General features: G+C 43.9%; 1 protein-coding gene across 3 annotated transcripts in view; it reads left to right on the top strand.

Annotated features, from left to right (window-relative positions):
- Positions 1-23,665, top strand: part of SNX19 (sorting nexin 19) — a 48,583-nt gene extending 24,918 nt beyond the window's left edge. For 2 of the 3 annotated variants that reach the window (XM_011221509.3, XM_002912682.4), the window contains exons 9-11: positions 12,826-13,010; positions 14,240-14,327; positions 15,421-23,665. In XM_011221509.3, coding sequence (XP_011219811.1) covers positions 12,826-13,010; positions 14,240-14,327; positions 15,421-15,559 — 412 coding nt within the window. In that variant the 3' untranslated portion in view covers positions 15,560-23,665. The remainder of the gene's footprint in view (positions 1-12,825; positions 13,011-14,239; positions 14,328-15,420) is intronic. The other variant, XM_019796767.2, reaches the window with a different exon arrangement.
- Positions 23,666-27,749: the final 4,084 nt, after the last annotated feature.

Genomic DNA, 27,749 nt, shown 5'->3' with positions numbered 1-27,749 from the left:
CTGATGAATTCTTAATTCTACCTCAGCTGACTTACTGCCCAGGATCCTTAAAACATTTACTCTACAGCTGGCGTGTTGGCATACAGTTTGATTTTAATGTTATCCAAAACAAAAATTAGGAAAATAAATCTGCCAGATGTTTATATAAGTACACACAAAATGCCAAAAACAAGGATTTCTAGATTGTCCACTATTTTTAAAATCTCTTACTGCCTTCCTCCATGAGCATGAATAATGAAGAGCTTACTATTTTTCTGTTTCAAGTATTGGGATGTTTGCCTTTTGCAAAGCTTATTTTGAGCTGCGTGCCATCCTTTAAGACTGTTGTTCGTCCCACAGAGAGCATTAATTCCCCGAGTAGCTAATATTTGTTGATCACCCATTCTGTGCCAGACACTATGTTAAGTGATCAAAATATAGAACAAGACCCCAAATTCTTACACTAGGAAGTATAATACCCAGTTGGAGGGGCAATCTTATATATAAGGAGTTAGAATATAAAGTTAGGATTTTAAAAACGACTCTGTAGGTGATGAATAGAAGGGATGAAGTAATGGACGATGAGAGGCCCAGAGTAGGCGCACAGGAGAGATGACTTCTGAGACACGATTGAAAGGATAAAGGGAAGTTGAGAGCAGACATTCGAGCAGAGTATTGGTGGCGGAGCAGTGAACAGCCTGGCAGATTTGTGATACTCGAAGAAGTCAGGTATGATGAGGAGTCGAAGCTGTGCAACAGGAGGGGCCAGATCACCCTGAACAGGGTGCCGACGCATAGAGAGCCTGGGAGCCACTCAGAGATCGAGTTTGCCCCCATTTGCAGGGGACGCCTTTTACAAAATGCAAACAGGTGATGATGTGACCAACTTCGTAACTTGGAAAATCACTTAAATAGTGCCCTGGAGGATTAACAGAAGGAGGCGGAGTTAGAACCTGGGAGACAAATTAGGAAAGGGTTGCACCGGCAGAAATGAAAGGTGATGAGGAATTGCTGTAAGAATGGGAAGGGGTGAAGGAGTGCCTGAGAGGGAGGAGGTAGCATTACCTAAATTTAGCGATTATTTCAGTGATTCCATGGTGTTGCAGGGGGTTGTGGACTCAGGAACAGGGAAAAGGAGGAACAAGAATGACTCTGTTTTCTACCGTGTAGACTGAGATGCATAAGAGGGCAACATAGCATCTTTCTGCCCAGCGTATCTGACGTGTGATTAAAAGTCCATGGCTGCTCATCAAATCAGTACATTATTATCTCTCTTTTGTGTAAAAATAAATGATGACACATGAGGAAGCAGGGACTGTATTCCTAGTAATTTTGAGATTTTTGATAGAAGACTTAAGGACTCAGGAGCCCAGATTGGATTTTTCATCTTTTCTTCTATCTGCAAGTTCTTTTGTCTTTGGAAGAAAAAAGAAAATGTGGAATGTGTAGCTGGTACCAAGGGAAGGTTTTCACAGTTTCTGTTCTTCGGCACACGATACTCACAAGGCAGACTCCCCACTCAAATAGAGATCACTCGAGGATAGTAGAGAGAATATACATGGTAGGAGACCTGTCAATTCAGTGAAGAGCAAGAAGCTTAGGAAAAAAAATAATAATTTTTTTTTTTTTTTGAGATAAAGCTAGCGCTGGGTATTATGGAAAACAGCTGACAGGAAAGTGGGCGTGGATGAAAGGTTAATAGAATTCACAGAAGAACAGAACAGAGAATGAGATAACAAGTAATACCATTTTGTAGTCCATAATAATGAGTTAACATTCTAACAAAGTTATCCCTGAGAATTGTGGAATAAGATTGATTCATTCAGTACTTGATGGCTTATTGTATGACTGGCACTATTATGGTAAATGCTGAGGAGGATAATCAAAATGAATTAAGTAAGACCCCCTCCCACAAAACCTTACAATCTTATTCTTTTGGCTCTTACACGGAGCTCCACCAATACCTGTGGAGTAAATGGAATAAACAGATTAAACAGTGAGAAAGGGAAAGAATTAATTCCAGTGAGAAAGGGAAAGAATCAAGATCCAATGGAACCAGGGTATTTAACTGAGATCAGAGTCTAGAAGTACACATATATTTTTAAAAGGGGCAGAGGGGAGGGCACATAACTGAGTAATGCAAAATAGTAGCTATAGAACTAATAAGAAAGATGTCCAGTAAGCTTCAACTCAGAGTTGAAGTTGTGAGTAAATGTTAGAAAAGACTTTAAAAAAACAAAACAAAACAAAACTGAGGGCCTCAGAGGGGAGGGGGGTGGGGAAATGGGATAGACCGGTGATGGGTAGTAAGGAGGGCACGTATTGCATGGTGCACTGGGTGTTATACGCAACTAATGAATCATCGAACTTTACATCGGAAACCGGGGATGTGCTGTATGGTGACTAACATAATATAATAAAAAATCATTAAAATAAATAAATAAATAAAATAAAATACTTGGGAGGGAAAAAAAAGAAAGATGTCCAGTAAGCTTCAACTCAGAGTTGAAGTTGTGAGTAAATGTTAAAAAAGACTTTTAAAAAGAAAAAAAAAAAACAAAGAAAGTACAGGTAAATCTTTTGAAACAGATGTTGTAGTATTCACTGACCACATTGGGAAAGCATTTATTCATTTATTCAACAGAGACTTGGCCTGTTTGCTAAGCTCTTTAATTTCTGGTTTTTTTCTGTCAAGGAAAATGGTTTGACAGGAATTGGACAGACGCGATTAAACTAGAAGACTAAAATAGGAATGCAAATAAGAGAGCACTTGACCTCTTTTAAAGCTCCTGTACCTGACCCAGATGAATTATATTCTATGGAACTAAAAATTTGTATTTATCATTGAAGACCTAAGATCATTAAAAAAAAAAATTGGCATATAGGATGTGTTGAGTTGGAGATGGGCAAATATCTTGCCTTTTAAAAAAATGGATACAGGTCGTTGACCCTGACATTTATCTCTAGAAATTTCTGAAGCAGATTATTAAATAGATGTTTTGTGAACATGCTCAGAGAGGGAAATGCCTAGCCCCTTAAAATCAGTATGTGTTCAGTGGGCATNTTGGCATATAGGATGTGTTGAGTTGGAGATGGGCAAATATCTTGCCTTTTAAAAAAATGGATACAGGTCGTTGACCCTGACATTTATCTCTAGAAATTTCTGAAGCAGATTATTAAATAGATGTTTTGTGAACATGCTCAGAGAGGGAAATGCCTAGCCCCTTAAAATCAGTATGTGTTCAGTGGGCATGCGCCCTGCCTGTTTAGCATAGTTTCTTTCTTTAACAGGATTATTAAACTATTAAACTAAAGGAATTGATTGGTTATTAAATTGTAGGTGGATTTCAACAAGCTTTTGCCATATTCTCATAATATCCATGTGGACAAAATGAACATACGTGGCCTGGACTACAGTACTTTTTCTTTTTAAAGATTTTATTTATTTGGAGAGAGAGCACGTGTGTGAGTGGGAGGAGGGCAGAGGGAGATAGAGAATTCCAAGTAGACTCCGCGCTCACAGGGTTCACTCTCACAACCCTGAGATTGTGACCTGCGCCGAAATCAAGAGTCCAGCGTACAACCGACGGAGCCACCCAAGTGCCCCAACGGATATATATAGTACTTTGAAGTGATCCGTGGTTAGTTGGGTTTCTTTAGCCCAAGAGTGTCTAACAAATTTATGTCATCCTGGAGGGAAATTTCTAGTGATAGAGCATTTTTCCTGTTCTTATCCTGGTTGATTTTTTCATCAGTAAAGCAAGTAACTCTAACATTAGAGGTATGATTAATACTCTGGATGACAAAAATCAAGACTCAAAAAGTTAGAATAATAGGTCAAAACCAACAAGATGGAGTTAATAGAAAGAAATATTGTAAGTCAGAATTTAGATTTTTTTTTAGAAATTGCACAAGTACAGAAGGGCAAGACCAGGCTTGACAGAGGAGCGTGTGAATTTTTGTTAAAGTGCATATGTGGAGCTGGGGTCCTAGTTGACTGCAAAACGCATATGAGGCAGTGCTTTGAAGTGTGTGCCCAAAAAGCCAACAGAGTCTTTGACTATATTAATAGAAGTATAGTGTATGGATCCAGGAAGGCACTAATCCTCCACATTCTTTCATTTTTTGCTGGTCAGGGCACATCTGGAGGTTGTGTTTGGTTCTGGGTACTCCATTTTAAGAGAGAATAAAAAAGCAGCACACACCCAGGGGATGGAACCAGGATGAGGAATGGTTCATTTCTCTCCTTCATTCATCGGGACTTTATTGAGTGTATTCTGTGTGCTCAACTTTGAGGTTGCCAGAATCGAGGCTGTGTAGCTTATGAAAGAGACTTAGGGGAGAAATAACCATTGAATTTAAAAATGCAAAATGTTTATTCAGGAACTCTGCCCATTTTTAACTGGATTATTTAGGGGTTTTGGTGTTGAATTGTGTGAGTTCTTTATATATTTTGTATATTAACCTTTTATTGGTTATATCATTTGCAAATACCTTCTCTCATTGAGTAGGTTGCCTTGTCATTTTATCGATGGCTCCCTTCTCTGTGAAAAGCTTTTTATTTTGGTGTGTTACTAATAATTTAATTTGCTTTCATTTCCCTTGCCTGAGGAGGCATATACAGAAAAATATTTCTATGGCCAATGCCAAAGAAATGACTGCCTATGTTTTCTTTAAGGATTTTATAGTTTCAGTTCTCACATTTAGGTCTTTGGTACATTTTGAAAGAGATTTTACCTGGTAACTTTAGTACTTCCCATTAACTCCAGAGGGTAGAAGTAGGAACAATGACCAGAAGTTAGAAGGAGGCTGATTTTGGCTGCCAATATTTAAGGAGCATCTCTAATAAATTGCAGTTATCCTTTTCAGGAATTAAGCAACTTCCCCAGAGTCACGTTCCTAATTGGTGGCAGAGCTAAGATAAAAGCCCAACTTTCTGGATTCATGGACCAGAACCCTTGGCTCCTCCATGATGTTATTCAGGAGATTTTGACTCCAGGGGGAGGTGAGAGAGGGATCGCCTGTTTCCTTTCAGCTATGAACTTGTATGTTCCTATAAGCCTTTTGCTATGCAGTGCTCCTTTTTTCCTGTGTCAGTTGGTGAGATTATTGGAATAGATGACCTCTAAGGTTGAACAGATGATTCCTTTAACTTCCTTCCTTGATTCAAAATGCTTCAGTTCTTAATGCATATTAGTTTTGTAGCTGTGACTAAGCTACAAATGTAGTTTTGTACGTTACTAAGCGAAAACGAAAACTGTGTCTAGATCTAGAAGTGTGGACTCGGATTCTTAAAGCATGGTGTTTAGGCGGTATGTAGTCTTCCCTTAAACCACATGTTTTTAAGATGTGGATCCATGATTTTAAACATGAAAGGGAAAATCAAAGAAGAAATTGTGTAGACTCTGAGCCGTTTCAGATTTCACAATAGTCATTGGGGAAAAGAAACAGGGGTTTCTTGCCCTTGAAGTTCATTTCCTCCCCATTCTTCTCCCCACACAGGGCAGGAAAGGATGGTGACCTAGATACACAGTCAGAGGGCAGCAGTGCTGAACTTTCTCAGACACAGCTGACTAACGTGGGCCTGGCCAGTTCTAGGACCGAGAGGGCTAGAGCCGAGAGCTGACAAGGAGGAACTGTCTGTAAACACAAGAAGGGGCCATGGCAGGAAGGCAGAGGCCTGGGAAATGAATCAGAGGGAAGAGAAGTGTTACTTTTATCAGGTGTGAAATTGGCAAAAACAGCTTGTTTAATGGGAAATGCCCTGGATCCACACCATCGCCCTCAAGATCTCCTTTCTCTCCACCCTTTGTGTTGGGGCTACCGAGTTAATGAGCAAATACTTGTAGTACTGTGCTAGGACTATGGGTACAGAACACAGTGTTCACGGTTTATCCCATTGTAAACATTTTACAGGGTACTTGGGGGTGGGTGGAGGTGGGGAGTGTTTCCAGGAGGCNGGTCAGGGCACATCTGGAGGTTGTGTTTGGTTCTGGGTACTCCATTTTAAGAGAGAATAAAAAAGCAGCACACACCCAGGGGATGGAACCAGGATGAGGAATGGTTCATTTCTCTCCTTCATTCTTCAGGACTTGATTGAGTGTATTCTGTGTGCTCAACTTTGAGGTTGCCAGAATCGAGGCTGTGTAGCTTATGAAAGAGACTTAGGGGAGAAATAACCATTGAATTTAAAAATGCAAAATGTTTATTCAGGAACTCTGCCCATTTTTAACTGGATTATTTAGGGGTTTTGGTGTTGAATTGTGTGAGTTCTTTATATATTTTGTATATTAACCTTTTATTGGTTATATCATTTGCAAATACCTTCTCTCATTGAGTAGGTTGCCTTGTCATTTTATCGATGGCTCCCTTCTCTGTGAAAAGCTTTTTATTTTGGTGTGTTACTAATAATTTAATTTGCTTTCATTTCCCTTGCCTGAGGAGGCATATACAGAAAAATATTTCTATGGCCAATGCCAAAGAAATGACTGCCTATGTTTTCTTTAAGGATTTTATAGTTTCAGTTCTCACATTTAGGTCTTTGGTACATTTTGAAAGAGATTTTACCTGGTAACTTTAGTACTTCCCATTAACTCCAGAGGGTAGAAGTAGGAACAATGACCAGGAGTTAGAAGGAGGCTGATTTTGGCTGCCAATATTTAAGGAGCATCTCTAATAAATTGCAGTTATCCTTTTCAGGAATTAAGCAACTTCCCCAGAGTCACGTTCCTAATTGGTGGCAGAGCTAAGATAAAAGCCCAACTTTCTGGATTCATGGACCAGAACCCTTGGCTCCTCCATGATGTTATTCAGGAGATTTTGACTCCAGGGGGAGGTGAGAGAGGGATCGCCTGTTTCCTTTCAGCTATGAACTTGTATGTTCCTATAAGCCTTTTGCTATGCAGTGCTCCTTTTTTCCTGTGTCAGTTGGTGAGATTATTGGAATAGATGACCTCTAAGGTTGAACAGATGATTCCTTTAACTTCCTTCCTTGATTCAAAATGCTTCAGTTCTTAATGCATATTAGTTTTGTAGCTGTGACTAAGCTACAAATGTAGTTTTGTACGTTACTAAGCGAAAACGAAAACTGTGTCTAGATCTAGAAGTGTGGACTCGGATTCTTAAAGCATGGTGTTTAGGCGGTATGTAGTCTTCCCTTAAACCACATGTTTTAAAGATGTGGATCCATGATTTTAAACATGAAAGGGAAAATCAAAGAAGAAATTGTGTAGACTCTGTGAGCCGTTTCAGATTTCACAATAGTCATTGGGAAAAAGAAACAGGGGTTTCTTGCCCTTGAAGTTCATTTCCTCCCCATTCTTCTCCCCACACAGGGCAGGAAAGGATGGTGACCTAGATACACAGTCAGAGGGCAGCAGTGCTGAACTTTCTCAGACACAGCTGACTAACGTGGGCCTGGCCAGTTCTAGGACCGAGAGGGCTAGAGCCGAGAGCTGACAAGGAGGAACTGTCTGTAAACACAAGAAGGGGCCATGGCAGGAAGGCAGAGGCCTGGGAAATGAATCAGAGGGAAGAGAAGTGTTACTTTTATCAGGTGTGAAATTGGCAAAAACAGCTTGTTTAATGGGAAATGCCCTGGATCCACACCATCGCCCTCAAGATCTCCTTTCTCTCCACCCTTTGTGTTGGGGCTACCGAGTTAATGAGCAAATACTTGTAGTACTGTGCTAGGACTATGGGTACAGAACACAGTGTTCACGGTTTATCCCATTGTAAACATTTTACAGGGTACTTGGGGGTGGGTGGAGGTGGGGAGTGTTTCCAGGAGGCCAAAAATGTAGCTTGGGCTTTTTCCCCCTTTTCTTGGAACTTCTAATTCCTTATACTATATCAGTGTTTTTCTAACTATTTTTAAACAGTAAGAAATACATTTACATCATGACCCACTGTGACCACACAGTACATGCACGCACACACAAATGCACATCCGATAGATCCGTATAGACATCCATATGTGAAACAGAAGGGTCCCAAAGCATGAGATACACGTTCACGTTTTCTAATCTATTTCTACTTAGATGTTTTTAAATGTCACAAACCACAAAGTCAAGCGCATGGGCACTTCTAATGCTAGTCAGCCCACAGTTTGAGAAATAGTGTGCTACAACCACCGGTATTGAAATGACTGGAAATGGCCCCACACGTGGCATCCAAGACCCGAAGTGTAAGGCAGTGATTCCCAACTGGGGATGATTTTGTCTCTCGGAGGACATGCAGCAATGTCTGGAAGCATTTTTGATTGTCACACAAGAGGTACCTGGGAGGGCAGGAATGCTGCTAAACATTTTACAGTGGGCAGGACAGCCCCCCACAACAAGGAATCAGCAGTCCAAAGCGTCAGTAGTGCCAGGGTTGGAAAGCCCTACTCTGAAGGTAATAAAATGAGTTGGCACTTCTAATCTACTGTCAGTCTGTTTAGAATGGGAGAAGCTTTAAGCTGATCTTTTCCTCTTTCTTTTTCTCTGAACAGTATTTGGGACATTAAAGTGAGGTGGGAATGTAATTGCCCTTGGGTTGCCTACAGACGTACAGAGGTAGCTGGGTGGATAAACAGGGTACAAGGAATAAGTCTGTTGTTTTCTTTCATTTGGACCACACCAGGCATTTTTGTTAGAAGGCTGTTACTGCTGTTAGGAATATTTTCTGTGTTATGACTTCACTGTCCTTCCCATGAGACCAACTTATTCCGGGCCCCTCCTCACTCAGCCACAGCAGCTCTTAGCAAAGAAGTGAAGGGACAGTGGCTAATTAGATTAGACATGGTCTCTATAAACCTTTCTCCCCTTACTCGTGAGATCTGATTCTGTTGTTTTGATGGGAAATGACCTCCTGCTAACCTTGAGGTGCCATCTTAAGCCCTAGTATTAAACTGTCTCCTTTTTAGCCACTGCTTCATTCCTCTATCTGTAGCTATTTCAGACCAGGTTCTTGTGAACACAGACTAGACATGCACTCCCAGTGTAATGGAAAGCCCTAATCTGCACATCCTCCCTCCTTCCATGTCTGGCATCAGAGAAGCTCTTGGATATCTCAGTGTCAATCTGTTGTTGCTTTTTTCTCATTTTATTGGCTATTTCTGGGCCCACTAGTAAGGCTGCCATGTGCTCTGAATCATTCAGAGATGGCCTGACAGAACAGACCTGGTTTGGCTTTTTTTTTTTTCCTCTTTTAATGGGGAAAAAGGGTAGGATGGCAGAAGGAGATAGCTCTAAATCAAATATCAGAACTGGAATAGTAGTAGAAAATAAAACCAATGCTATTTGTGGCTATTCTCTACCAAATTTATTTTAGCGTATTTGCCTCATGAGTCTTGAATTACATAAACAATAACATTTGTATTTAGTAAATGCATTCTTATAAATAATTTACAATAAATAAACCAAGGGATACATGTGTGTGTCCACCTTGAAACTTTAGATTTCTGTGAGCATATAATAGTAAGCAGTACCAGCAGATTCCAGAAACTGATACTGGAAAAGCGCTTGTGGTACGTCGGACTTCAGACACATGCATTCCATTCCTTCTGCTTCAAGAGAGCTATAGGGATACAGATTTCTTTTTAACTTTCCCACTTGCAGGTTAAGAATAGAAAGACAACATGTGGAATAGAGAGATGAAGGGAACTAATCAGAAGCTAAGGCGTCAGTCTCTTTTTTAATTTTCCAGTGTTAATCTCATCGCCTTCTCTACTCTAACCCAGTTTCAGAATGAACTGAGCACGAATAAGAGAATTAGTAAGGCTGGATAAAGCACTGCGGCGGGGTATGTGGAGCTCCACTCTGGAGAAGGGTGATAGAATAAGAGGAAAGGAAAATGGGGATGGAAGGGGGAGAAGAGCGCATTGGGTGAAGAAATCCCTGCCCTCTTCTTTGTCATAGTTGTTGGTTCTATGCTAGGTATTAGGCAAGGTGAATAATACGGGATCTCCGAATCTGGCCATTTACAACGTAAGAAAGGCATTTTGTGGAATAACAAAACATGCCTTGGAAATTGTGCCAAAGCTCACAGATTTTTTTCTGTTTTGTCTGAGGGGCAGGGCCGTTTGGCGGGTGGAAGTAGTTAGCACTGGTCATTTTCTTGGTGTGGGCTGGATCATCTTTCCCTTCCACTTTGGGATGCTCATCCTTCGTGATGAGATAGCAAACCTCAGAAGTTCTGTGAGCGAGAAAGGTTTGCATCCCTGCCTCTTTTCTACAGGCCGCCTGGGGCTAGGAAATGAAGCCTGGCTAACCCCCGGTGTCCAGGAGAAAGCCTCTGTGTTCTTGGAGGAGGAGGGGTGGGAGGAACCTGGGCAAGAGGAGAATCCTGAAAAGGGTGAATGTTTGAATCCGTGTGGTACCAGCGTGTGTGGTTGGCGTCTTTCACCTTCGGGGTATGGAGAAGAGTAAGGGTAACAAACCACCAGCGCCTCGTGGGTAGAAGCCACTTTCCACGTGATGTGCCTCTTTTTAGACATGCAGTTGATTTCACTTCCGCCAGTTTGCACAAGTCTTTTATTTTCTTCTGTTGCTCACATTCCTGGGGCTGACTCTTCTAGGGCCTTCTATCCTGATCAGTTCTGTGCCTCAGGGTTTATAGTGCTTGACAGTTTCTTTATCAGCAGCTGACATCTACTTGGAAGTCCTCTCTGTCAGTTCTGCTTAAGGCCCACAACTTGACTTCACTCAGTAACTCATCCTCATCATCAAAAGGCTTATTTTTACTTTTCCCTACTTTGGTTCTCCTTCCCAACATTCCCCCATAGAGTTTAGTAAGCTGCCGTCCTGTAGATTTGTATACGTCCATACATTCATATTTTGCCACATGCTAAAGTTTGTTTTGCACCCAGCTGCTGTGCTTGAGTCACCGAGTCACGATGGAAGAGAAGAGGACATCCTTGCCCTGATGCAGCACAGGGGCCTGTTCCTACGGGGTGAATTAACAGTAGTTCAAAACAGTCAGTCTCCTCTGTTGTAAGACATGCCCAGAAGGTGACCGAGGTACCCAGATTTACTGGTGAATATTCTGCTCTGGGAAGGTTTGAGTGGACGCCAAGGTGCCTCTGAGGAGTAGGGTCACAGGCATCAGTGACCCCAGAGGACAAGAATCAGGGCACACGGGCTTATGTGCAAATGTGAATGAGAAACTGAGCTCAAACTAATTCCAGCTGAAGCCCTCTGGTGTAATATTCTCCTGGCTTTTTGGAGGACTTCAAGATTTGGTTTTTAGGTGTCCACCCCGTCCCTCCAGTCACTCAGATGAGACCCTAGTACACATCATTCACCTTAGCAGAAGTCACACAAGCATTTGTAGCTCGAGGTGAAGAACGAGAGTTGGGTCACTTGATCCCCTGTAGAGAATCTGATCAGGGCATCGTATCCACCTCCCTTTGCTGCCCGTCTTCTATAAACAGGAACAGAAATTCTTGCTACTGGATCCCTTTCATCAGGCGTCTTAGGCTCGCTGAATGAAAAGCCCTATAAAAAGGAGATGCAGCCCTAATAATAAAAAGTACGATCGCGGTGGCTATTTTGGGCAAGAGCAGCTTTGTGCCGCTCTTGATCTCCATCGGTGTCTGCCATTCCTGCCCTGCCATTACCTTTCAGACTTCCTATTCTTAGAATCATTTGTGAGCCCTCAGCTTGGGGGAGTGCAGCCCCCGAGGCCGGAATGCCTAGCTTGAGTGGAATGCAGACTGTCTGGCAGAGTGGAGGTTAAATAAAGTTTGCCTTGGCAGCCCCCTCTGCTCTTGGATGGGCGACAAGTTACTCGGGTATAGGAGCAATGGCATGAGCTGCCATGTGGTGCAGTACCAAACAGAGTAGGAGTGGTTGATGGTCCGTCCGTTACAGTCAGAGCCCTGCCAGCCTCAGCCCTGCTACGTACTAAGGAGGGCTTGGCAGCCTTGAACCTCAGCTAGTAATCATATCGCTCTGAAAACGTGCAGGAACAAATAAAGAATGAGAGTGAACTGCCTTGCAGGAACTGGAGATTTGGTACATTTGCCCCCTCAGAGTTCTTGCCTCATTTTTTGAATGTGAGATAAAGGAGGAAGTTTTCATTGTAATAAGAACAATTGCTAGTCAGTCAACAAACATTTCTTGAGCACCAAGGCACTGTGGGAAACTTTTTAAAACACAAGATCTAGAATTCTTGTGACACTTATAATGTAGTTGGAAAAGTAGAACTGTAAACACACGAGGAAATCATTTATATTCCGAAGTAAAATACGAGTTCCAAACTTGGGCTGTAGAACTAAGTGCCAGAGGAGGTCTGAGGGGAGAGAGGAACACTTCTGGGTGGGACGATCAAGAAGAATCTTGTGGAGGAGGTGGGGTTCAACAGGTCTTGCGAGAATGGCAGACTTCTACTGGAAAGAAGAGGGCCTTGTCAGTGAGAGGACTTTCATGAACAAAGGACAGATGAAGGGCACTCTCTGAACAGCTCTTGGGACGTGAAGAGCAGCTGGGTATAGACAGGGTGGCACAGCACAGGGATTTGTATAAAGTCACCAAACCCTCCACTGTGAAGGCTGTGCGTGCACATTGCTGAGAGGCCAGTGCTTCCCGCCAGAGGATAGTTGGCAAGCTCCGGGCCCGCCCAGAGACAGGCTCCGTTCTGTGAAACCCCTAATACAACATGGAGCTCCTAGCAGACACTCTGGTAAATAACAATAGTATCATTATTACCTGTCTTTCAACTCTGTGGTCCCAGGTTGTGGAATTGGCTTGATGTCACTTGTGAGAGTTGGCACCTCCTTCGCCTTGCCCTGTTCTGATTGCTCGCCTGCCTCACCACAGTCTTTCCTTCAGATGCATCTGACCTTTCTCCTGTCTTCCACCACAGGTGGCTAGAGGTGCAGGTGGCTAACCTAACATGTCCACAGCGCTGGGTGCAGTACCTCCGACTCCTTCAGGAGTCCATCTGGCCTGGTGGGGTTTTACCAAAGTGTCCACGACCTGCGAGGACCCAGGAGCAGAAAGTGGCTGCTGAAAGACAGGCCTTGCAGAGCCTGATGGGAATCCTGCCAGGTAACTGGACGATGAGATTGGTTATACTGATAATTATTCCTTTCCCATCCTGCTTTGCCACCATTACCCCACACCCCTCAAAAACCCATCAGCCCACCATTTCTCAGGCTAATGGGTAAATGATCAGAGCTGTGATTTTTTTACCCCTCATTCAAGTGATGCTGAGGGAATGGAAAGGATCCCTGTGACCACACCATAAATAGTAGGCGAGAATCCTGCAGACACTGGGAGTAATAACAGCTTTGCCTACACCACAGAGGCAGGTCTCAGAACTGTTCCCACCAGATGAAGACTTCAGGTTCTCTGCCAACTCATGGTATTTGGACCAGGGAAGAAAATGATTATGTCCCACAGAAGCTCGGCCTAGATAAATTGGGGTCATTGAATAAGGGGTGTGGTCCTTAGCAGTAGATAAAAACAAACTCTGAGGAGGATTTTTTTTCTTTACTTTCTATAGGTTTTTAGAAGTTGGGGAAGGCAGTTTGTTACCTGTGGCTCTGCTGTGGTAATGAGGGTAGAGTAGTGAACTGTTAGTTCTTAGGACAATGTTATATACTCTTCATTTTTTCCATTACATTTATTGTTTATTTAAATTCAACTAATTAACATAGAGGGTATTGTTAGTTTCAGAGGTAGAGTTCAGTGACTCATCAGTTGCAGATAACACCCAGTGCTCATTACATCCCATGCCCTACTTAATGCCCATCAGCCAGTTACCCCATCCCCTCACCCCCCTCCCCTCCAGCAACCCTCAGTTTATTTCCTGTGATTAAGTGTCTCTTTTGGTTTGTCTTCCTCTCTAATTTTGTCTTGTTTTGCTTTTCCATCCCTTCCCCCATTCTCCTCTGTTTTGTTTGTTAAATTCCACCTATGAGTGAGTTCATATGATAATTGTTTCTTTTCTGATTGACTTATTTCACTCAGCATAATACCCTCTAGTTCCATCCATGTCATCATATACTCTTATCAACCTCTGTTCTCTCCCCTAAACTGTTCCATCAGAGGTACCTGCGCTTCAGTGACAGGTTACGGAAGTATTTCTTCAGGTCTGTTCTTATTTAAACATTTAAGAAACAGTTTTCTTAGCTTTTCCCTGTTTCAGTTTGGCTACATGGTTCAGAAGTTTGCCAGAAATACCCAATTTGGATAAAAATAGCAGATATGAGATAATCTTAGACTCTAAGGCTTCAGCGGTAACACTGAAACCACATCTGTTTTTTCTTCTTCAGATATTGTGGTGGAAATCCTTGGGGTGAACAGATGCCGGCTGAGCTGGAGTCTCGTCTTGGAGTCACTGCAGCAACCGCTCATCAACAGGTAGGCTGGGAGGCGTGTACGTGGTGTCTCCACAGCTGAGGCCATCTCTGCGCTCAGAGGTACCCACGCTTTCCAAGGAAGCAGCCCGCATTGAGACAAATGGAACTGCAGTCTTTCTCTGCCCTGGGCCCTGACAGCAGAGTGCGATATCCAGGTCCACACACACTAAGGAAAACCCCCACTGCCAGCCTGGGAGCAGGTTGTCACGCGACAGTGAGCCAGTGCCGGGCCCGCCACTGTTTGCATTTGGAAGAACTCGATGCTGGCCCCCAAGTGAGCTGCTGAAAATGCCCTGTCACCCAGGCTTATTCGGTGTGCTTAACAGTTCCTTCAACATCTGTCAGCCCCTGTGAACCCTGTAAGAACACCCCCTAGCCTGTATACCCCAGGCCGGATAATGATTTTCAGCTCCACGTCCAAGGTCTCACAGCAAAGCTGATTTAGTGTCAGAATCAGGAATTGTCTTTGCTTAATAGGAAGGAGACAAGATGATGAGGTTGGGCTCTGATAAAAGGATCAAAAATACTGAGTGAACACTGTTAGAATAATCCAGAAGAGATAGGTATTTCCCTGGCTGGTACCTTGGGACACAGTGCTTCTGAAAAGTATTCAGTCCTTTCTCAAGCCCTGTGCCAAAGCAGACTGTGTCTATTAACTGTCACTACCCCAGGGTGCTGGCTTTTGCTTCATTGCCTGTAAGGTCATGTGTAGATCTGTAATGATTAATTACGAGAAACAGCCCTAGTCAGAAGCTCTGAAAATTCTTAGTAAGTTGATACGCAGGGCTTTTTCCCTCCTCCCAGTTCTCGGGGCAGTGCTGATGTGCTAAGGTAGCTATATGAATAAATGTGGAATTTTCTAAAATCTAGTCTCGAGTTCTATTTCCACCTTTATTGGGGTCATAACCTTTATTAATGCACCAAACTTTTATTTCCTGGCACAGGTTTCATCAGGCAATACATTGAAATTTAGAGTTCACCAAGGATATCAGTAATGGGCAAGGCGGGAAGGGAAAATAAACGTCATAAACAGGATCTGGTGTCTGTGGACCGAGCCAGACCCTCCTCTAAGTTGTTTTGTCCATTTGTTTCAGGCACTTGATTTACTGCCTTTGGGACATCATCCTGGAATTCTTGGATCTCAGTGCCTCTGTTGAGGAGTCGACCGTAACCACCTCTGCCTCAGATACCCCAGGCAACCTCAAGAGAATGGGTGTCTCCCCTCAGCCATAGGTTATTCACCCAATCTTTGAAGGCTGGGAAAGGAGAATTGCTCTGCCACCCCGTAGCCAGTCAGGAACCTGTGCCCTCTGCAACTGGACTGTAGCTCCGAAGGCCTGGGGTCCCAGGGGCACGGTTCTCCCCCAGCCCTACGCCACAGAGCAGGTGACGTTGCAGATGATGGGGGAGATATGTACCAATCGTATGCATATCCATTTCCATACTTTTTTTGTGGTGTTTGGATTGTGGCTGGTCGGTAGATCCCGGAAAGGGAATCTGTGAGGTAGAACAATGAGCCCCTTTTGCCTCTCCTCCGCCCTCCTCCCTACGATGGTTTGCCAGGAGCCTGGCACTGTGCATGCACACTCCTGATCCACCGACACGCAAGCTGTGGCTAGACCAAAAGAAAACTGTGGCCGGATTTCTTGGAGGGGCAGACAATTTTCTAGAGCTCTCTGTTCCCACCAGGAAACTGCAGATTGATTCAGGACCACTCTTGAAAGCCAGACCCCCCAAGTTCTATCTAGTTTCCCAACAATTCCGGAAGAGGGAGGGAAAACATTTCTCAAGGGACTTTTTGCTGACTGACTATTTTCCAACATCTCAGCCCTATGGAAGATGTCCCTGAAGGCTGCTTTCCTGGGTGGCTACACTTTTTCTGTTCAGAAGACTTCAAAGAGGGCTGCCAAAGCTTCTTGATAGATGCATCCACTCTCCACACCCTTTCCTGAAAGAGAGTTGCGGCACAGATTTTATTTATTAGCTTTCCTCCTAACCCCTCTCCAAGAGCAGTTGAGTTTTGGTCTTTGTGACCTCCTGTCTGTCTGCCTTTAGTGGAATCGCATGGCAGATGGCTTATTCAGCCCACTGCTCCCAGCGGGAAGGGAGACGCTTGCTCCGTGGCTGGGAATGCCCAAAGAGTAGGAAACCCAGGGGGCTGTGGGGCTTCTCTCTTCCCAAGTCTCCAGCCGGGGACTTTTAAACTGAACCTATAATATTAGCAAACCTGCAGGGAATTGATTACCCACAAAAAAACTTTTTACTTCCTGTTCTTTTTAAGGATCTAATTAGTCTTTGAGAACACTTGAAGATGAAGGCAAAGGTGCTGTATCAGGTTGTAGTGTCTTAGAAGGGTGGAGCCATTGGGAGAAATTGTTGGTAGGAAAGGAGGCAGACAATGTGACATTAAATGCATGTGAGTAGCTGACAGAAAAGGCTTACGGAGGTCACGGGAGACCTCTGCCCCCCCCATCCCATTAGCTTTGCACTTGCCTATTAGTACCCTGCTGTCACTGAATTATGGACCCTCCCATTTGGAGGGGGATCTTGGGGTTAGACTGATGGGAATGGGATGGGTCTAGAGCGGGCACCAGGTTCTCTCAGACTCTAAAGTAGATGATGTGCACACAATTAAAGTGGTTTATGGGAGAAAGTTGTGCAGTCTTACACTTTGTTTTACCCCTCTGGAGACTTTTACCCATAAAATGTGTTCTGCTACGATTGGAAGGCTTTAGGTAGGCTATTATTGCCTAAGGACAAGAAGATGAATGAGATCATGTCTCATGGCACCTTCTAGCCTTAAAATATGATTGTTACAGTGACTTTATGGCTCCGGAGCTGCTCCTACCCCGACATTCACAGGCAGAAGGAGCTGAGCATTTCTAGCTTTAGTGAGGATTTGCAGGAGTGTGGGTCTGCGGGGAGTCCAGCCTTACTTGCTGATGCCGATCCTTCACCCTTTGCAGCTCGGGCCAGGATGCTCTTTGGCATAGATGCAGTAGCCAGCTCATTCCCACTACCCTTCGCTCCTCATACTTTACCCTCAGATGTACTTAACCACCCACCTTGCTTTGCATCTCTGCTATTAGCTCTGTCTCAGATGACACACAGAGCCAGTATGTAAGCTGACGGCACCATAAAATCCCTGTGGCTGTAAACTCGAAGCAATTTTTTGACACTTGCAACCCAAAGAAAACTTCCTTATATTTCGTGTTACATAAGAGCTGCCACCTGTGTTGTCTGTGCCCCAGAACATAAGCTGTCCTCAGGCCCTCCTGCCTAGAAGGGAAACCATGCATATTGCCGAGGAAATAATCAAAACCCACCTGTCAAGTCTGGGAAGCAGGCACAGACAACAAGGGAGATCAGCACTGGGGAGAGAGCCACAGGTAACCAGAAAAGATGCTCCCAGTTGAGAGAGTGATAAAAGGCAATGAAGAATTGGGCCTGCACTAACCCAGACGTTCGTGATTTTTCTTTGGCCCTTTACCCAGCACATTCATTTCCAGTTGCTACTCTTTTCTTTGCTCATAGCACCCAACAACAGTTGTTAGGTCCTGCGTGGAGTAAAAATATATGTATATGGCTATATGAGTCAGGATGCTTTGGACTGAAGGAAAACTCGGAGGAAATTTTATCTTCTTCCATAAAATGAGTATCTGAGTAGGTAAGCCCCAGGGGCTGACGGAGTCAGTAACTCTGACCTCATAAAGGCCCCCGATTCTTCCCATCTCTGCCCTCTGCCGCTGTAAACGTGCTTGTCCTGTTCTCAGACCGCCTGCCTTCAGGGGCCGCGGTTGGAGCCTCACATTCATACACAACAGTGTGAAAGAACAGTCCTCTCTTCCATGTTTCTTTGAAGAATAAGGACACCTTTTTCCAGAAGCCCTTCAGGAATGCTCTTCTCATTGGCCAGAACTGTCCACCCCTGAGTCAATCCACAGCCATTGAAAATGGCATTACCTAGTTGGCTTGCAGTAGTATTTACGCCCCCCCCCCCCAGAGAGGAGGTCACTCTCCAGGAAAGTTAGATACCTAAAAATATCATTAGATGTTAGCAGGGAAGAAACAGAATGGGTATTAGTAGACAGTGTCTATTATATCATCCCTACAATGTCAGCAGATCCCCCATGGTACTCCAGAAATATCTGGAACCAGCTAAGAACGTTTGCTGAAGGCGCCGCATGAAGCACTTCACGTGGAGTGACTCATTTAACCCCCACGCAACCCTGTGAGGTAGGTTCTGTCATCTATCCCCATTTCATAGATGAGGACCACAAGGCACAGAGAGATGGTGGGTTGCCCACGGTCACTTGCAAAGAAATGGCAGAGCCTAGATACAGATCTTGCTGGTCTACCCTCAAGCCTACATGTGTAATAACCATTATACTAGTCTGTGTTTCTTCTTACAAAGCCAAATAAGACCAGGTTCTCTTTTTTTAAGGAGCTCATGATCTAGTGCAGAAGTTCACAGACTTTTATGGAAAAGGGGCAGAGAATAAGTCTTGCAGGTTTTGTGGCCATATGGTGGTCTCTGTTGCAATTACTCAGCTCTTCCTTGTAGCATGAACACAGTCATAGACAATACAGATAGCAATGACCATGGCTGTGTTCCATTGAAACTGTATTTACAGAAACAGGCAGCTGACCAGATTTGGCCCATGAGTTGTTTGCAGGCCTCTTGTCTAACAAGTTAGAACAGTGCTTCTCAAACTTTAGCATACGTGTGATTTATCTGGGACCTTGGTGAAGAGTATGCTGCATTTCCAACAAGCTCCCAGACTTACGCCAATGAGCATGCAGACCTTCAGCCACACGTTGAGTATCAAGGGGTTAAAACATGGACCACTCTCGAGTGTGATTAATACACGACTAAATATATGGGAAGGGCACTTCATTGAGAGTAGAGGGCCATGGGAAGCCTAAGGTGGTAATATCTGAATTGACTCCTGAAAGATTCATGAGACTTAACCAGTAAAAACACGGGGAGGGTGTCCAGAGGAACAGTGAACAATGTGTGCGAAGACAGTCGCCACAGAAAGACAAACACTGTGTGATTCCACATATGTGAAGTACCTGGCGTGGTCAGCCCCACCAAAGGAGCAGAAATGTGGTTGTTGGGAATTAGGAAAATGGGGAGCGTGTCATCGGAGCCAAGTTTGAATTTTGCCACACGAAAAAGTTCTGGAGATCTGTTTTATCAACCGTGTAAGTAGACGTGATATTACAGAGCTGTACACTGAAAATGGTTAAGATGGTAAATTGTAGGTTCGGTTTATTTTACTACAGTCGAGAAATGTAAAATGAGAAAAAGCTATGGAGAGCTACAAGGCGCAGGCTGCAGGGACGAAGTGGTGAGAGGCGAGGCGAGGGCCGGGAGAGAGGCCTGTGTGGGGCGGCGTGCTAAGGAAGCTGGCACTGTTCTCCGTCTCCACGCTGGGGAATTGTTGAGGAATCTTCCTGAGGAGTATTTTTCATCAAATTTAACAATTCCTGCTTCTGGGAAACATGGGAGTTTGACGGCACGTGTAAACGGCCTTTGGCTTTGACGCCCGGCTCAGTCACTTTCTGATCCCCCCTCAATTTCTTCAAGTCTGTTCCCATTATTTCTTAGATGTGAGGTGGCTTCAGGGTCTCTAGAGTATAATGAGCTGGAAGCAGTAATAGCCTGATCGAAACCCTGGCCCTGCCACTCAATCAGCTGCGAGGACGTGGTCAGGGAACTTAGCTTCATTGGGACCTAGATTTCTCAGAAAAAGGGACAAATACATTACAACCGTTTTGAGAAGTGAATTGTGAGAATAACCTTTATAAAATAACAAAGTACTATGCTATGAAACTGCCAGTGGCATCATTCTGCTCTTCTGCTGTCCGAGGGGCAGTGGGAGACGCCTTGCTTCTCGAACCACGCAGCTGAGCTGTCCTCTGGCGAGCCCCGGTTCCCCAGCCCTCTCAGAACCTGCTGTTTGTCTTGGTCTTCCTTTGCACTGGAGCAATATGTGTTCTCCCAAGAGGAGGAAAGGAACGTTAGCCAGCCCCGCTGGATACAGATGGGAATGGGAACCAACCAGGGGAGGAAAGGAAACCATGATGCTTTTGTAGTCGAAGGCCCAACTGGGCAAGCTCTTCCATAACTTGGCATCTCCATTTCCTTTCCGCTGAGAGTGCCAGAAATCACAGGGCAGTCGGTAGTTGCTTGCGCTGCCTTTGTGCACAAGAGAATGAAACCGCTGCGGGGCGAATTTCTGCTCCCAAGCCTCCATCACTCCTCGGTGGTGTCAGGCACGAGAGAGGGTGCTGCGCACAGACCATTTCTCAGAAAAGAGCCAGGGAGGGGAGACTCTACCAAGTGTTACTTCCTTCTAAGACTCGCCCAGTATTTATTACACAAAGACATCACTGGCTCATTTTAAAAAGAAAGACAAAACCCCAGAAGAATGTGTCAAGCAAGTGAAAATCATCAGAGCCCGTTTCCTGCTGTGACCCAATAGCAACAGGGTTTGAAGCCGGGGCAGCCCTGAAGGGGTGCAGAAAATGTGGGCGCCCGTAGCCTCCTTGGCAGAAACGCTGCGCTATTCTCAGACTTGCTGAGCCCTCTTGCCGCCTCCCTACACCTCTCACCTGTCTCTGGTCTGAAAGTACGTTTGAACTCGGCTTTCTTGGAAGTACAGACAAGCATGTGACAGAATCCCGAGAACTCCTGTCTCTGATGTCTCTTCAACAGGACAAAAGCTGGTTTCTCTCCACATCTTGACTCTTGAAACCTCACCTGCAAGTGCTTCTGTAGAAGTCCCTAGCACGCTGTTTCTGAGATGTGGAAGTTTGGGAGGGAAAAAAAATGAAAGAGAAAAAATAATAGTGTCAAGATCCAAACTTAGAAAACATTTCTTGAAGTGACATCTACTCCTTTCAACTCAAAGTAGACTTCTTTGTCACCAGAGTTTGCTTAAGAAATGCAAGCTAATTTTAATATTAGGGTGTTGTAATGATTAAAAGGTAAGTCTGTGTCCTATATCTAAATCCATACTTCGACTTTTTTTTTTTTTCCTTCACCCTTTTCCCTGTCACTGTTGCAGCCTGTTACGAGCAATGGAGAGCTGGCTATAATTACTTCCAGACACTTGGTTAATCAATGAGGGAAAAGGCCTAGCTAGATAAACCCTAAAGTCTGTGATTGCAGAGAAAGGCCCTAGTATGTCTGCAGAAACTGTGACTTCGCTGTTCCGGGTCGAATTGGATTTAGTGACCTTCAGGCTCAGGTCATCGGCCCTTTTGCCTGTGCTCCTTAGAGAATCATCCCGCCCCAGTAGCAATGGAAAGATTAACAAAGATTTAGCAAAATAGCTACATTTTGTATCTTGCCTTTAGGGGGCGATTGACCTTCTTAAGAAAAAAAACTTAAAAAGCCCTTTTGGAGTTTATGTTCTTTACCTGTACTAACATGGAATCCAAATTCAAAGTAATGGCAAGCCAGTTCCTTTCCAGTTTTGTGTACTTGGGTCAAATGTTTGCCTGTAAACACAAATGATTCCAGAATACTGAGGGCACCTTTCATGAAGCCTTCATAAGTCTCTGGGAGAGTCCCGCAGGCTTGGTGGGCAGCAGAGCTTCTGCTGGGAGGCAGAACGTGTTATGGAGATGGTTTGGCAGGAGGTTGGATGAGATGGTTTCCCCGAAATCCAGGGGCCTGCATCCTGCTCTTTCCTACTTCTGTCCTTTGACCCATGTTCCTCCAGCTGTGCACACGTGGGCACCCTCTGTCAGGGCCATTTCAAGTTTCACCATCTCCATGGAGCTTTATCTGATCATGCCAGCCAAAGTTCTCTCTCCTTCCTCTGTGTGACTTTACACTGTCTGTCCATGTGGTCCAAATCCCCCATGTACATTTTATGGGGTCCTCAGTAAAAGATTCTAATTCTTCAAGGGCAAGGAGCATACAACCTGTGTCATTCCCGTTATATCCCTATGCCTCAGCCTTCCCACAGCCACACCTAATGCCTAGTAGGTACAAAATAAATGCTGAAGCTCATTTAGTTAAAGGAGATTATGCTTATTAACTTTTAGAAGGTAAAATATGTTAATAAATTCAGTGACTTTACTGGGGGCAGAAGATGTGAGAGAGGGACAAGGGGAAAGCACATTTTCGTTTTTCTGACCTTATATCTTTGTTCCACAGCAAATATCAAATGAAAGAAGTTGGTTTTTATATTCCCTGTGCCAAAATCCACATCGTTTATAACAGTACTATTTACAGTCTAAGTATGTGGGCCATAAGGTGCTAAAACTGTAAGCTTTTTAGAGAAAATTCGCCCTGATTTGAAGATATTTTCTTAAAATCCCCCAGTCACAAAAATACACAACATACCCTGTCTCCTCTCTAGTCCTCACCTTCACCTACTGGATCAGAAAACAAAACAAACAAAATATGCCAGAAATATTCTCAACTCTTTCTTGCCCCAGACACGAATTTGTAAGAAAACAATTATCATGAAGAGAAAGACTTGCTCTCCGACTTCTTTAAAATTCTCTTGGAAATCCTTTGGTCCCAGATTTAAAATTCTTTATTTCAGACCTTCTCTAACAGCTTATCTAAGCCATGTCTAAGATCCCACAAGGAAAACTCTTCAAAGACAAAGTAATAACCTTGAAGAAACGAAAGGATAGCAGAAATTCCCCCTCGCTCTTACAGGTGTTTGCTATCCTCCCCACATTTCCTACTGCAACTCTTTGCCCAAACACAACAGATCAAAACTAGGCAGCCGCCATAAGAATAAAAACGAATGAATCGGAAGACATCTGGATTCGCTACAGGTCAACGTGTTGGCCCCGGGGGGATAAAATCACTTGCTGTTTTTGAGCCCCAGAATGAGCTTCCAGGCCGTGATTCGAAAGAGGGCAAGAGCAGGTAAAGGAGCACTGGAGGAAGAAGTTCAGTCTGAGAATTAAACCAATGATTTCATGAAAAGAAGGAAACTCTAGACAATATAGTGCTTGGGTCATATATTATCTTAGAGTAGGTCTGCAAAAGAAGGATCCCATCTGCTGTGGAATGAAGTCCATTCTGGTGCCAGTGAACATTTGCACAACACATGATGTGGAATAGTCTCCGGAGCCAAGATCGGTTCTGTATCCACCCCAGGGCAGGTTGGTCAGTCTCCAGTGTAAACCTTGTTGGGATTAACCACTTATTCCAGTGTTGTGCACTGTATAATTAATACCAGATCTGTTCCAGACAGCTTTGTACATCCTGCATATGGGTGAAGACCCAAAAAGGTTTTCTTGGTGATCCGTGTGGCTGGGATAGAGAGAGCTGAAGCAGAAATCATCCCCACGTACAGGTGTGTTACCTTGCAGATGGGGGCTTGTGGGTGGCAAATGGCATTTACCATCAGAAGCTTGTCGGACAGGTAAGAGGGGAGAAGAGTGTGCACGTGTGGATACAGAAGTGACATCTGCAGCCTTAAGGCTCGAAGAGTAGGGCTATGCACCTTTTAGCAGTCTGAAGAGGATTGAGGCAAGAGCTTGTATTTCAGCAAGGTTTTGGATGGGGAAGAATGCCCACTGTAGGGGTGGAATGACCCGAGTTCTTTATAAGATTAGGGTTTCTGTGGATTTTTCCCAAGTGATAGAAATTTTCCTCTTCTAGTCTTGTTCATCGCAGGCAGTGTTGGACCAATAGTTTGGAATTCTTTTTTTTTTTTTCCAATTCCTCAATTCCTTCTCTATGTTATTTCTGAACCCCCCTTTTTAAATTTATTTAAAAATAAATTTAGATTTAAATTTATTTAAAAATAGATTTAAATTTATTTAAAAATAAATTTAAAGCATGAGGGGAGAGGCAGAGGGAGAGGGAGAAGCAGACTCCCCACTGAGCACAGAGCCCAATGCGGGGCTTAATCCCCGGACCCTGAGATCTTGACCTGAGCGGAAGGCAGACGCTTAACCGACTGAGCCACCCAGGTGCCCCTCTGACCCTTTTCTTAAATACTTAGTAAATAAGAAAAAAAAAACTTTTCAAAAAGCTGCATATTTCTGGGTCTTTTCTCTTTTTTGTGTGTGCAGCACCAAAACTGCTTTTCTTCATCCCTCTTTCTCCTACATCAGCTTATCAATCTTTGTGGGTTGACTTGGCTGCCCCACTAGCCTAATTGTCTTTTTGATAAATTAATATGGACAGCACCTTAAGGTTCCATGTAAATCTTAGCATGATTTTTCTTGTACTTGACTCACATTTGATATTCTATAAGGAAGATTGCCCTTCGTGTGCCCTCCTGTGAAATCGGAATAACCACCAATCCTAAGATTAAACATTTTGATAAATTCTTTCCACGTCCCAAGCTATTCACACAATGTTACAGACTAAATGTTTGTGTGTCTCCAAAATCCCTATGTTGAAGCCCAAGCCCCCAGTGTAATGGTATTTAGGAGGTGGGGCCTTTGGGAGGTAATGAGATTTAGATGAGGTCATGAGGGCCATACCCCCATGACGGGATTAGTGTCCTTATAGGAAGAAGAAAAGACAACAGAGCTTCGTCTTTCCTCATGCATGTGAAGAACAGGCCATGTGAGCACGTGGTGAGAAGATGGCCACCTGCAAGCCAAGAGTAGAGGCTGTAGAAGGAAAGCCACCTGCCGACACCTTGATCTTGGACTTCCAGCCTCCAGAACTATGAGAAAGAGTTATTGTTTAAACCACCAGTCTGTGGTATTTTGTTACGGCAGCCGGAGCTAAGATACACAACTAGAAAGTTTAGCCATGTGCATCTTTTCCCCTGATTTTAGGTCCAGATTCTGAGACTCAGAGAATTTTGTGACTTTCCGATCCTTCCATGGAAAACGTATTCTAAAAAACAGTTCAGGCACTAAAAAAATATAAAACCGCCTGTGGAGATATTGCTAAAGCTTTCCACTCCCTCAAATTACCTCTGAGTTTACCCTCCTAGAGAAACTTTCTGAAAACTGATGACAAAATACTGAATAATTAATGCTCAAATGGGAAGGATGATGAGTAAAAACAAAAAATGGTTGCTAATTGCATCTGTTTGTAGTTCTAATATGCCTTTTACCTACCCACACTGATAAACAATGTAATAAAGAAGTTCCTTTCAAAAAAAAAAACGTAATTAAAAGTTTATCTTAAATTGTCTGGACTTAACACAACTTGCTTGAAAGATACCAGCTGTCTTCATTGCAAAGTACGTAGGGTAGTCAAGTGCCCATCCTAACCTACGCCTTCTGTGATGTCTGTCTGTCTTCCTCACTGGGCTGTAAACCCCTTGAAGCCAGATTGTCTTGTTTATACTACAGTCTCTCCACCATGGGACCTCACTATTTCCTCCTTATGCTGTCATCTCACAAATTCTCAGAAAGCTTGTCTAGTTCCTCTGTCCTCTCCACATCGGCCTGTGACAGACTTTGCCTGGATACAGTTGCTTGATCCATAAATGAAATTGGCAGCCTTCTTGTGTCAATGAGTAACATTTTTCTTTCCTTCTGGTAGTCTTGGAATCCTCATCGCCATCTGGCAATTTTCTTTCCATCTTCCTACACACACAATAGAGCCCACACCCCTCAAAACCCCCTTGACTAGCCAGATGACGAGAACACCAAGTTCCGTGTAAGCAAAGGAGGAGCCCTGGGCTTGTGTCTGTCCCTTCTCTCCCCTCTGCTGTGAGAGTATACTGACTTCTCAGTTTGATACCAGAGAAGGGTATCTGGTGCAAATTTCATAGCAGCAGCAGGCTTCATCTGAAACTTGGGGAGCTCCTACGGTCCTGTTGCCATGGTAACCAGCCACCACCTGACTCTAATGCCCTTTGAGACTGTCTGATCTGAGGTGGAAATGTCCCAAAGCAGACCCCGGACTGGCAGCTCTTAACTAAGACCCCTCTTATAAGCACATAGCCAGCTGGAACTTCTTGGTTGCTGGGGTGAAGGGGCCTCTTTATCACCACAGGGGGACTCAGATGAATTCTGGGCTCAAAAAAGGGTGTTGCTTTTTTTTCCCCCTAAAAGACATATTCTCCAATCCCCAACCTAGCTTCTGTGATGTGGTTTCCCCCCTTTCTTATTACATTCTGTGTTCAAAATGCTGAGCTAGAGTGGGAGGGAGCAATAACACAAAAGGATTTGAGTTATCTTCCCGTCAGGAGGGGAAGTCCCTTCCCCCAGTGTGGGAAAAGAGAAGGCAGGAGGGGAGCAGAGAGTCAGCCTCCTGGGACGTGTTGTTGTAATTGATTGTTTCAACACACAGGAACACACAGCACCATAAATGGGAGCAGATTTCAATCTTAAAGGGCAGCATTCCTTCCCACAGGAACACAGATGATTCGCAGTATCCACGAGACCCGTATAGATGGTACCTAACTCTTTAGGCACATAAAGATGGAGAAGGAAACATTTCAAATATGAGCTTTAAGAAATGACCACTTCATTCTTTGGAATGGTCACATGATACAGATCTTGAACAAATTCCCATTCACTCCAAACCCAGGCAGAAGTGAAGCAACAAATGGGAGGAACATATGTGCCTGGGCATCGGAAGAACTGGCTTCTGGTCATGGGTCATAGTGACCCTGGGCAAATCTCTACTTGCCTGGACAGGGAGGTTGGGCTGGATAATAGGTAAGACCCCGTCCAGCTCTGCAGCATCAGAGCTGTGTCTTCCAGTTCTCAGCCAGTTTCTGGAACAGCGATAAAGCTCTCTAAATGTGTGTCATGGAAACGAATGTATTATTATATTTCATCTTGACTTTTATCTCAAGAGATTTTCTTCCACCTCATTTGGGTCTCAATTTCAGGAAGGAAAAGGGAAACATAATGAAGGAAGGAAGAAAAGAAAGAAGCTTTGAGATATTTTTTCTGAGAGGAATGTCTTGCCTCTCTCTGGACTCCTAGTATATGAAGTTTCTATCCTACATTTTCCCTCTTGAAGCCTCCCAAAATCAAATTGATTAAGGCTACCATACAGATTTAAGGAATAAACCACATCCCCAAATTTTCATGGAGTCCAAAGACCTATTCATCTCCAAACAGCCTTTCTTAGGACAATGGTGGTACTTATTTTTCATTTTCCAAATTATTTTCCATGAACCACCTCATTTTAGGTTTTTTTTTTAAAGATTTGATTGATTGATTGATTGATTTGACAGAGACAGTAAGAGAGAGAGCACAAGCAGGGGGAGCAGCAGAGGGAGAGAGAGAAGCAGGCTCTTCACTGAGCAGGGAGCCCGATGCGGAACTCGATCCCAGGACCCTGGGATCATGACCTGAGCTGAAGACAGACCCTTAACAACTGATCCGCCCAGATGCCCCTCATTTTATCTTTTTATTATTTCTTTAAAGAATGTAATACTTTACACATGTATGGGACTTTCTAAATTGCAAACTACATCATATCCAATATCCTATTTAGATCTTGACA

This window comes from Ailuropoda melanoleuca, chromosome 8 (assembly GCF_002007445.2).
Source record: "Ailuropoda melanoleuca isolate Jingjing chromosome 8, ASM200744v2, whole genome shotgun sequence".
Classification (NCBI taxonomy): Eukaryota; Metazoa; Chordata; class Mammalia; order Carnivora; family Ursidae; genus Ailuropoda; species Ailuropoda melanoleuca.
This window is presented reverse-complemented; position numbering and strand designations above follow the sequence as displayed.